The sequence below is a fragment of the Sorghum bicolor genome, chromosome 5 (genome assembly GCF_000003195.3).
Source record: "Sorghum bicolor cultivar BTx623 chromosome 5, Sorghum_bicolor_NCBIv3, whole genome shotgun sequence".
Lineage (NCBI taxonomy): Eukaryota > Viridiplantae > Streptophyta > Magnoliopsida > Poales > Poaceae > Sorghum > Sorghum bicolor.
Genome location: NC_012874.2, coordinates 14,739,361 through 14,751,665, shown reverse-complemented (window position 1 = coordinate 14,751,665; position 12,305 = coordinate 14,739,361). Strand labels below are relative to the sequence as shown.

General features: G+C 43.3%; 2 protein-coding genes across 2 annotated transcripts; both read right to left on the bottom strand.

The window, feature by feature from the left end:
* Window positions 4,482–7,038, bottom strand: LOC110435403 (mitogen-activated protein kinase kinase 5-like). Its single transcript, XM_021460913.1, has one exon. It carries the CDS (start codon window positions 6,791–6,793, stop codon window positions 5,138–5,140), a length of 1,656 nt encoding a protein of 551 aa, XP_021316588.1. The 5' UTR covers window positions 6,794–7,038; the 3' UTR covers window positions 4,482–5,137.
* On the bottom strand, window positions 7,146–10,889 carry LOC8060025 (putative disease resistance RPP13-like protein 2). The gene is made up of 2 exons (XM_021460912.1): window positions 9,982–10,889; window positions 7,146–9,551 (listed from the first exon to the last, which is right to left on the bottom strand). The coding sequence occupies exons 1-2, from the start codon at window positions 10,881–10,883 to the stop codon at window positions 7,853–7,855; spliced, it is 2,601 nt and encodes an 866-aa protein (XP_021316587.1). The 5' UTR covers window positions 10,884–10,889; the 3' UTR covers window positions 7,146–7,852.

Below are 12,305 nucleotides of genomic sequence, written 5' to 3'. Positions count from 1 at the left end.
ATATTGTACCAAATAGGATACTTTGCTTGTAACTCTGTCCCTTCAGGATATATAAGGAGGGGCAGGGGTCCCCTAGAGGACAGATCATACATCATATTCTCTCAACACAAATCAATACAACCAGACGCAGGACGTAGGTATTACGCCAACTCGGCGGCCGAACCTGGATAAAAAGCTTGTCCGTGTCTTGCGTCACCATCGAGTTCGTAGTTTGCGCACCGTCTACCGATAAACTACTACCGTGGGTATACCCCAAGGTAGACTGCCGATCAGCTTTCGTCGACAGGTATGAAACCAGACTTTAATAAGTGTAAGGATGGCAACGGGGCGGATTCGGATCAGGTGAAGTCTATGTGCACCCAAACCCGAAACCCGAAACCAAACCGAACACCGATTCGGATAATAAACCCTCCCCAAAACCAAACCCGTGGATATCCGAAATCCGAATGGATACCCGAAACCCGATTTCTATGTCAACATAATAATAGCAATAAGGACTTTCTATAAATATATACATAATATATACACACATATTTACATGTATAAACAAGAGGCAATAAAACATAAATATTTTCATGAGTTAGCTTAAAATAAATTTCATAATCTAAGTAAAAAGTTATTATTATCATATTATAAAATATAAAAATTAATTCTAATGACTTATTTCGGATATCCACGGGTGGAAAACCAAACCCGATAGATTTCGGGGCCCCGAACCCGAAAACCATGGGTGGAAAATTATCCCCAAAACCGAACCCGCGAGAACCGAAACCCGCGGATATCCGACCCGAAACCGTCCCACTACCATCCTTAAATAAGTGTGAATGAAGAGTCCTTGAGTTAGACTATTCCATCAAATTCTTGCACACGGCACATGGACAACACATGAAACCGTCCCTCTTATTTGTCTCGACCACACTTAAGAAATAGTGCACGCCATTAATAAACACTTCGGAGCGCCGATCGGCATTATACATCCAATTACGTGTTACCATCTGCATTAAATATAACATATATATTATGAAAACCATGCACACATATAGTTTCTCATCTTATTGCACAACATGTCTAACACACATAGTTGATTAATTCAAGCAAGCTTGGCTACAACAAATACAATCGTAACTAGCACTAAAAAAACCAAAACCAAAATGCACTTAAGCAACATAATTAGTTCGCGTCCAATCTCAACTATAATAGATAGATCATTCGCTTGATCAACATCATTGAACTCCTTTCGCCGGCTCACTGCCTCATCACCTTCAGCCTCAACCACCTGTGTAAAAGATTTCTTGATGTGTTGAATGTATTCTTCCTCCCAATACCAACCTGTACATCCGTCGGTACCGTCCCATTGAAATTAAAAGAGAGAACAAAAGTTTAATTAATATCATTAAAAAATAAGCACATATATAAGAAAATGTCTAGAAATAACTCACATTACGATGCGAACACTTGTAGAATATATGACCCTTGTTTACTCTCTCTTTCGATACTTTGTACTCCATCACAATCTTCTGTCCACACTTGCCACAAGTAATGAGAGGGAGTTCCGGCCGGTATCACTTTTGAACCCGTTGAGAGACCGAAGACCCGGTCACGGTTGCCATCTACTATCCATACTCAATTTTTAAACAATTATAAATTCCACATTTACTAGTAAACACGTATGATTAAAGAAGAACCTAATAATATTCTTTATTTGTCTAGTTACTTCAAAAAAATCTTTTAAATTATACAATGGACATTATGTAGTAATAAAAACTTATCAAGTGATATTAACAAATCAATTAATTTGAACTATCCTACTTTCTAAGATCATAAAAAGATACTATAATTCATTCTTGCAAACTATATTAATACTAGGTCAACCATGAAATATGATATATATATATATGGATACTAATTCAAGTGAATGATTCAAAATAACAAAGTGGATTTGAGCTAAAAATAATGGAAAAATCACAAGCCAAAAACAACATGACAAAGACAGAAAAGGATGCAGTTAGTCACCTCCAAGTACGAAGAGACGATGACGGAGTCGAAGAAGATCAACGATGGGCGTCGGAGATGAAGAACAAAGGAGAACAACAAAATGGAAGCTCCAAGAACAACAATGGTGCTCTCGGTTTCGAATGGGCAGAGAGGAGGAGGTAGCCGACCTATAAACCGGACCTTTAGCACCGGTTCAAGACACAAACCAGTGCTAAAGGTGCTAAAGGGTAGCACCGGTTTGTGTTACAAACCGGTGCTAAAGGCTTTGCCTCGGCCCATGGCACTGGCCGGTGCTAAAGGGGACCCTTTAGCACCGGTTGGTAGCACGAACCGGTGCTAAAGGGTCCCTGCCCCGACAGCAGCTGTCAGTAGCCGTTGGGCAGGACCCTTTAGCACCGGTTCGTGTTACGAACCGGTGTTAAAGGGGCCGTTAACTCCACGCCGCAAAAAGACCGAAGTTTTTGGCGATTTTAGGCATCGACCAATGCCTCATTCTGTAGTAGTGAGAGGAATAGAAGAGAGGAAAGAAGTACTCGGACGGAGACGAACAACTCCTATAATAAGAAAAAGTACTTAGAATTCAAAGACGAAAGTACTTATATTAAAATCAAGTAGAGAGACAACTACTCAAGCTATTTACATAAGGTTGATCGGCACAGAGGCCACACAATGATCGAGACAAAGGATAAACCTACTTAACTACTTTGGGACATCAAAATCTTAGAGGGCCTAGAACGAAGCCGAGCTAATGGAGGGAAGACGAGCAGTCCATCCTTCGATCTCCATTAGGCCAACATCAAAGCAAGGGCTAATAACGCCACCCTCAGGCGTCGTCAGCTCCTCACAGGAGAACTACTACCCGACGACTCATCGTCACTGACGAGCGCCGTCCAGTCGACTTCATTGTCGTCCTCGCTATCGCTGCTGAGGATGATCACCGGAACCGCAACCGGTGTTGTGGGGCGTCACTAGGCCTGACGGGAGAAGGACCTGGACGTCGGACTGCCCGCTCAGACTACGACGAAGCTTGCAATACTCATTATCATGTTCTTAAATGCAACCCCGAAACTGATTCAGTGATCGTGGGATTCACCTATTTTCAATTCAATGTTTCTTTAAATATAATAACACAGGCAGCTTTCCTGCCGGTTCTACTTCAAAATTTTCAATTCACTGCAATTCTTCACCAAAGGACAACAGCGAGGCATGTACTGTCGTACTGAAAGATAGGCTTGTTTCATCTGATTTACTGAGTTACTCATTCTTTACTTGTCTTTTTCAATTTCAGCACCATCTTGTCATTTTAAAAGTAGTATATCCGGCGTCCATTGGTAAAATATTTTAAGAGTCGCGATCGATACTAGGCGTTCAAGAAACGTCCATTGTAGAGAAACAAACCTATGCCAATTCATGTTAAGTTTGTGCAAGTTGGCTTGAATGCATTTCAAGTGTTTGCTATCAGTAACAATTCATAATTTCATATGTAAGGGCACTCACAATGCAGACTCTATCATAGAGTCTAAAGTTATTTATTACCTCGAACAATGTGGACTTGGAGTCTTATTTTTTCTACCTCTTTCTTCAATAAATATGCTGCCACATCAGCAAAATACCATAAATAATATGTAATTAAGTGTCTTGGACTCTGTGATAGAGTCTTGCATTGTGAGTGCCCTAATTAACAATTTATTGGTAACCATTTATATATATCCACACTCAGTATTATATATTGCTACGAATTTCCTCCTGCCGGGTCCCGGTAATCTCGGAACCGGGTCTGTCCGTGACCGTGTGAGGCATGTCCTCTCCTTGGACATCCTGTTGTTCTCCAACGCCGCTGCTTGAGTAGCCCACGGTGGCCTGCTGCTGGTGCACATGCCCTCACGTGGCGAGTGATCACGGTGCACACTTGTAGTATATATAGCTCCTGTAGTCAAGACAGCATTCACGATGGGTACAAAAGTTGACACGTTCAATAGGCGTTTCCTCCATCCCACACACCAGAGGGAAATAAAATGTGTTTTTCGATCCTACATTGGGTTTGGATGTCCGTTCGACACCTTCTTCTGCCCCTACTTCCTCCACCGGATCGGCATAGCCGTCATCAAAGATGTCACATCGCTCACGGCCAGGCTCATGGTTCAACGTTGCAATCTCATGCTAGAACGGGCCTTGCCTTCGCTGAAGTTGGACCAAGAAAGTACCTAGCTGGCCAGCCCATATGCTTTATACTACTAGTACTTAATTACGTGCGCCCGATAGCTGATGCTGCTTCCGCAGTGCACGCAAGTACGCAACTGTTTAAGCAGGTGGGCGGGATTTGGCAAGACAGAAAGGCATGGTTCACATTTCAGGAGCAACATCAATATAGAGAGACACGGAAATAATTAAAGTTGGTTCTATTCACATTTCCAGATTCGATCTATGCAGTCATATATCCGGAAAATAAAGAAATCGAATAACCTATCAAGCAGCAGCAGCGGCAGATCTACTATATATATAGCATCATCATGTGTTCAATCATCGTCACCCAATTATGTGCCAAAACTATCACAGAGAGATGCTAGCAGCCTAGCATAATTGCCAGTTCATGTGACAGCTCTCCTACATGGAGATTATTGGAGATAAAAAAGAAAAGAAAAGTTGAAGTTCCTTTTTTAGAACAATGAAAATTGGTACGAAGTGGACCTCTCTGCACTTGAAATTTGATATGATCTTTTACAAAATCATTTGCCCATACTTTTTTTCTCTCTCGTTATGCTATATATAATCGCTGGAAGTAAAGAACATCATCAAATAACAGGAAGGAGAAAGAACCTTAATGGTAGTGAGGAGCTGGTTGAGGACGACCCTGGCGATGAATTGATGATGGACACAACACTCAAAATTGGTTTGAAGAACATCAAGGGGGTTCTCCTTAACAGCAGCAGTAGCAGCAGCCACCATGGATGGATGAGGACGACGATGATGGAAAGAAGACCACCAAAACTGGACAGCCAATTCCCTTCAGACATCAGTTCCGTCCAAGTTCCAAGTATACACCTGACAGACATGGGAATGCCACCTATTGGAGTCCACACTGCCTGCAGCCAAGGCCAAACTGAGATGAGATCCATACTCTACTCCCAATCCGAAACTGTGATCATGGCAGGGGAGGAGCAGCAAGGAGCTGCGGCTGCGGCTGCGTGCTTGCGACAAAAGGGTGCTGCAGTAGCTGCGCGGCCGTCAGCCGCTTGGCCGGGTTCTTCTTCAGGCAGCAGCTAATGAATCCCCTGAACTCGGGCGAGGCGGTGCGCGGTGGCTCAGGCGGATAGGAGAAGCAGATGGCGCACATGAGGTTGGCCAAGTCCCCCTGCTTGCTGAGGTTCTCGTTCTCCCCGAAGGGGAACCTGCCCAGGTACAACTCGAGAATGCTGAGGCCGAAGCTCCAGACGTCGCCGGCGTAGCTGCCATCGCTAAGGTTTGTGTTGATCTGCTCGGGGCTCATGTAGGCGATGGTGCCAACGGAAGAGTTGGAGGGCTCCATGGTCTGTTTGAGGATGTGCCCGACGCCAAACTCGGCGATCTTGACGTGGCGCGCCGAGTCGATGAGGAGGTTGGAGGGCTTGATGCCGCAGTGCACGATGTGGCGGCGGTGGAGGTAGGCGATCCCAGACAGGACCTGCCGCGCGACGTCGGCGAGTAACGGCTCGGTGGCGATGTGGTGGCCGTTGAGGGAGCCGCCGTCCATGTACTCGAGAAGGATCTGCAGCTCCCCGCCGTGCTCGTACATGCCGTGGCAGCGCACCACGGCCGGGTGGTCGGCGGTGCGGAGGATGGCGATCTCACGCGCGATTTGGCGCCGCACGTCGTAGTTGTGGTTCCCTTTGAGCACCTTGAGCGCGTAGAGCTGCCCCGTGCCACGGTGCCGCACCATCCACACCGTCCCACCGGCGCCGCTGCCGACGCAGCGCACACGCTCCAGCTCCGCGTGCGTGGGTGGCTGCTGTGCCGCGCGCGCGGCGGCAGCGGGAGCGGGGATGCCCCCAGCGGAAGTGGCGACCTTGCGCTGGCGCTGCCTCAATTCACCTACAGACGACGATGGTTCGTCGTCGTCGTCCACCTCACCGGCGGCTCCTGACATCGTCCCCGCGGTCTCTGCAGTTACAACAGGAGGCGGCGCGACCGGAGACGCTGCCGTGCTCCCGTGCTTGGGCTTCTTCTTCACGTAGGAGATGCCGCTTGCCTTTGCCTGCGCCTCCCGCACGTCGCGGAGGTAGATGCGCACATCTTTGGCCATGAACGGGTTAGACTCGGGGCGGCCGCCGAACTCCTCGTATCCGGCGCGGAGGCGGCCGATGAGTGCATCGAGCGATCCCCAGGCCTGGCGCAGCGGGCACGCGCAGGGCACCGGTGGGTTGGGCTGGCCAAAGTAGTCACAGCCCTCAAGGTGCACCCTGGTCTTGCCGAACTGGTCGAGGTAGCGGAGGAACTCGATGACGTGCGCGCCGGTGCAGCATGCCAGTTTCAGCGGCGGCCTGTGGTTCTGCAGATATTGCAGAAACGTGTTCCAGTCACGCCACTTCTGTGACTCGTACCGGCTGAGCCCCAACGGAGACGGCACCAGAGGCTGCTGCGCCAGTGGCTGCGGCTGGGCCTGGGGAAACCTCGACACTGGCGGTGCTGGAGCTTCCTGATGCTGGGCCGACGGTGACACTTCTTCAACAACTGCAGCTACCTCGTCTAGCTCACTTTTTTTATGCCACCTGCAGAGATTGTGTAACATATATACCCAATACATTAATATTATATGTTTCATGTTAGTGTTCTTATTTTGATACTGGGTAGTATTATATTAGATGTATCGCATTTGCATATCACGTCTATGTTTAGTCATGGAAATTAGAATTGATACTAACTTCAATAGAAATTTCAGCCATACAAACTAGAATGCTATAACCAAAAACATAGCAAATAGGTGGTTTACTACTGCAATCACATGAGCTGATCAGCCACATTAAAAGATTTGTTTTTCATTCAGTTTTTCACCTAAATTAAAGCGCTATCTAGTATGCGTTGAGAAATAAAAGAAGTAGAGTCATTATCAGATATTCTATAAAAATTATTGCACGCCAGAAATCTTAACCATGACTAAATCCAGCAGATTAAACTTGACCAAGTAAATAAAGTACTGAACCTCGGCAGTCCCTCTTATTTTGATGTTGTTAAATCAGCAGAATGTCTAGAATCTGAAATTATAAAAAATCTCATTTGAAATTTCTTCAGCTAGCTAGCTTGGAAGCCCAGGACATAATCAAGTAGCTAGCAACAGTTTATTATAACGTTTCAGTGAAGTTACAAATAATAAGTGGAGTATTTATCTCCACCAAGATTCTTTCATACAGTTTTTAACCTAAAGGCATTATCAAATATTGTTGAGAAAAGAAGCGGGACAAGTCATTATCAGATCTTGTATAAAAACTGTTGCACGCCAGAAATCTTAACTGCATGCACATCGTCAAATAGGTGGAACTGGCACCATGATGAAACCCATAGATTAAACATGATCGAGTAAGGCCTTGTTTAGTTCCTCTCCCCCTAAAGTTTACTCCCTATCCTATCGTGTTTTGACATATGCATGGAGTATTAAATATAGACCAAATAACTAATTGCATAAATTATGACTATTTTGCGAGCCGAATCTTTTAATCCTAAGTAGTCCATGATTTGACAATATGGTGCTACAGTGAAGCTACAGTAGGCGCTAGTTACAGATTAATTAGGTTTAATACATTAGAGTACCGAGGACTTCTGTAATTTGTTTAAACAAGGCCTAAATAAAGTATTGAACCTCGGCAGTCCTCTTATTTTGAAGTTATTAAAGTATACAATCTGAAAGTATAGCATTCTCATTGTAATTTGCACGATGGAAGACAATCTGTTCTGCAGTTGGTTGCCTGACGTACAGAGAGAGAATGGTGAGTTCCTGTAATTTGGCGATGCTGTCAACATCACCTGTCGTCAATTCCCTAAGAACAATTTTCAAAATGCATAGCTTCCGGAGCTGTCCAATCCAAACAGGGAGCCTTGAAAAGATGCAAATGGGCGGTAACAGCTCTAGTCTCTGAAGGAAGACGGACAGAGAAGATATGCTCCATGAGCAATCCAAGTCAATGCTTGTGCATGAAGTAGCAGGTGCAAGTTCAAAAATTATAGATTTTAGATTGCCAAGTTTCTCAAGGGAAGAAACGAATGCTATCAACTTTCCCTTCAGAGGGTCAGACACTTCTGTAGGACTGATGACATGAAGATCACGAAGGTCTGTCATCTCACCAAGTTGCCGTATATTATCTTCAGAGTTACTGCTGAGGTCAAAAGATTGAAATGTGCGTAGAGATCCCATGTGGCCAATATCTTTGGACAGATTTATCTCACCACGTACACAGAGGTGCACCAATCTCGGGAGATGAATAATATCTGATGGAACAGAAGTTACTTTTGCATAAATTTCCATTGTCTGCAAAAATTGTAGTCCAATCACCCTTGCTGGTAGTTTGACAATGATGTTAGATGTAATCCGCATGTACCTCAGCTGAAACAGTCTGCCGATGCCACTGAGGTCTAATTCTTGGTCATGGTCACCCCAAACATCAAGAATAAGAACTCGAAGTACCTCAAACTCCATAATTGAAGGGAGGCACTCAACAAGTCCATAAAACATAAGTGACCGCACAGGGGATAGTTTAATGGTTTCTGGTTTTGTTGCATATTTGGCACTACTGAATCTGAGAGATAGTCGTCGAATCTTTACAGAAAGCTCTGAGATGGTATTGGAGTAGTCTATCACAGTGCTGAAGTTCTCTTCTATGGACATGCTCCTAATAACTTCAAATACAGTGGAGTGCAGTGTATACAAAGTCACCTCATCTGAGATATTGGTATGATTGGGTTGTATCAGGCCCCTGCAGGTAAGCTCATCAAAATAGCATTCTGCAACTTCATCACAATTTTTCTCTTCACCAGGAATTATAAAACCTTCGGCACTCCATTGTTTCACCAAGTCAGCCTTGAAGAATGTATAACCCTCAGGATACATACTAAGATATAGTAGGCACGTCTTCAAATGGCAAGGAAGACTATTGTAGCTCAGACTTACTATTTCTCTCAGCTTGACTTCAGAAGTAAGATTATATCTCAATCTCGAAAATAATGCTTCTTTCACATGGCGCCACAGCTCTAAGTTATCTGGTTGGATTGCTAAAATGCTAGCTATGCTAATGATCGCGAGTGGCAGACCACCGCATGTTCTTATAATTTCCTCAGAGCATTCCTTCAATTGTTTAGAGCACTCATGCTTAAATCCAAACACTCTATTGAAGAACAATTCTGTGGAGTGATTTCCACCAAGTGTCTCCATCTTAAAAATAGCATCAGATTCATAATCACAGCACTCCAAAGCTACTTCTTCGATATTTGTAGTTATTAATATTCTGCTACAATGAGTGTCATCAGGGAATGCGCTACTAACAATATCCCATGATGTTGTTTCCCACAAACCATCAATTACAATCAGATACCTGCCAAATAATTGGTATCATTATAACATTTTGAATCATGATAACTTTTTGAATTATTTGGCAGGTATACATGCTTTGAGTTTGTAAGCTCAAAAATATTGGTATACATGCTTTTATCATGATTCAAAGTTTGAATTTCAAACTCCACTTTATTAGAAGAAACAAAATTGATAAGGTTCTTTTCTATCTAATTTTATTATTTTCCCTGTTCCGTATAGTATATGATTTGTCAGATTTTCTCGTTATCGCTACTCATAATAAACAGAAACCTGAAATTGAAACTCAGCACATATGTAAATTGACTAGTATATATACCAAGATCTTCGTTGTGAGAATTTTCTGTACATATCAATGAACCTACATTTTGTAATAGTGCACATGCTTTTGAAGGAGGGAGCAGTTCCTTAACATATATGTACTAGTTATATACCTCTTCTGTTGGAGATGTTTTCTTAGGCTGTCAATGAGCTCTTGCACGGGTAGACCATGAGGGGGTCTTTCATCCCGTGGCTGGATTTGGGAGATTATGCTACTGAGAAGCCTCCTTGTATCAGGCATCTTTGAGGCCCGAACAAAAGCTCCACACTCGAACCGTCCTTCAATTTCACAGTACACTTGTTTGGCAAGCGTAGTCTTACCAACACCTGGAGGTCCTTGTATGGACAATACTAGCCTCTGTTCGGCGTCAATGTTAAGCCGCTTGATAAGTTCAGCCTTAGAATCACTGATACCAACAAGGTCTGTGGCGTCCCCGTTGAGCCTTGGTACCAAGCCCTGCTCGCCACCATCGACCACAAATCTAGGATTTGATGCCCAACGCCCAAGATCATACCTGTTGTGGCGTTCGTGGGCGTCCTTGGCCTGCTTCACGAGAGTGCTTAACTCCTCCACCTCTGAATCAGAACAAGGCTCTTCCCTACAATTGTCAATATAATCCTCAATATCGTAGGACAGATCACGCACCTCGTTCATCCAGTGCTTCACCATCATGTTGGGAGCTTCCACCCATGACAGATTCACGAGGAAGGTGTTTATTGCTTCGAGATCTTGTCTGATGATCTCGAGCTTGTCCTTCTGTGACTTCAACGGCTCTGGCAGGTGATCCTCTGCAGAGACCAGCAAGGAACGGAGCTTGGCAAGAAGGGAGACCATGGCGCCCAGAGAAGAACTGAAGATCTGAACCACCGGGCCTATTTGCTCGGGCGCAGGGAAGGCTCCCTGCGGCTGGCAGCGCTGGCCGGCCGGCAAGGACATCTGCGCTGCTGCCGGCAAGCTGCATCCCAGGATGCGAGGCAAACATATCCATCTTCTGATGGGAAGAATCAAAAGCATGGAGAGGAGGCGTGGTTATCTACCAAGGAAGCAATATAATTTTGACTCTCTTTTTATCGGGAACGGATCTAGTGCAAACTCATCTCCTGTGTAAACTGTGCAAACTCTAATCTGGACCACAGGATGCTGATCCAAAGGGCGCGAAAAGATTGAGTAATTTTGTACTTAACCGCCCGCTCTTAATCACACTTTTACAAATCTCTCCTTCCACCTCTCATGCGCCCTCTTGGATCAACATCCTCTGGTCCAGATTAGAGTTTGCACAGTTTGCACGGGAGATGAGTTTGCACTATGTTGCACTTTTTATCGGGTACAACAATTTAGCCGGAAAAAATATATAATTGTGGCTCCACTATCGCTAATGACTTCCGCGTGTCTGGTCCACCACTAAAGCCAGAAGTATAAATGCTCCTATCAGGACCTATTTGATTACGGTAAAGTTACTGCCAGTCATATCGAATATTTAGATATATATATATATATATATATATATATGAAGTACTAAATGTAGATTATTTATGAAACTAAAAATATAGCTAAAGAGTAATTTACGAGACGAATTAGTCTATAATTAAACATCAACTGTCAAATAAAATAAAAATACTACAATACCGATTAAACTTTAATAACTCCAACCAAACACCCTTAATTAATTAAAATCGTGCTTTCTGACACGGAAGAGGTGATCCTGTTGGGAAGCCACTATTGGCACACAGGTACTCCCAGAAAGAAAAATCGTTTTGGACATACTCGTTTCGTCTAAAAAAGTGTGACGTTTTTTACTTACATCGTATTTGACCGTTGGTCTTCTTCAAATTTTTTTATAAATTATAAAATAAATAAACAATTATTAAAGTATACTCGATAATAAAATAAGTCATAACAAAAAAATGATATTTAGACAAAAACACTAATTTTGGGATGGTGTCACACCCTAAAATTTCTAATTTTGAGATGTGCATAGAAAAACTAAAAAAATAAATAGATTTAATATTTGTATAAAGTTTACCAAGTTTAGTTTGAGTTAGTGTAAATTTAGTTATAGGAAAAAAGTGAATTTTTAAATTATTCCGAATTAACTTGATGGGTTTTGTTGATGTGGTGTGATGCTTGCTTGCTGCTTGGCTTTGTGTTTTGAGTGGGTAAAACTTACGGTGCATTTAGTAAGTTGTTGTTTTGTATCCGGTATGTCTCTATCTTTTTCTATAATCAAGTCTCCTCTTTCTTGATCTTAATCTTCTCATTTGAATGGAGTTTGTCATATCATCTCATTTTATTCTAAATTATTCCTTTGAGTTCATCTTGTATTAACTGACCTATAAAAGCATCTAGGGAATTTTTCTGTCTTTTCTAGAATTCTTTCTCGCTTTTTTATGAGCATAATCTAATTTTTAAGATGCTCCAAATAATCTTATCATGAGT

Excerpts from the sequence above, each read along its gene's own strand:
- LOC110435403 (XM_021460913.1), bottom strand. The coding sequence starts at position 6,793 with ATGAAACATATAATATTAATGTATTGGGTATATATGTTACACAATCTC.
- LOC8060025 (XM_021460912.1), bottom strand. The coding sequence starts at position 10,883 with ATGCTTTTGATTCTTCCCATCAGAAGATGGATATGTTTGCCTCGCATC. Across the intron at positions 9,552-9,981 it reads AAACATCTCCAACAGAAGAG|GTATCTGATTGTAATTGATG; the intron begins GTATATAACTAG and ends ATTATTTGGCAG.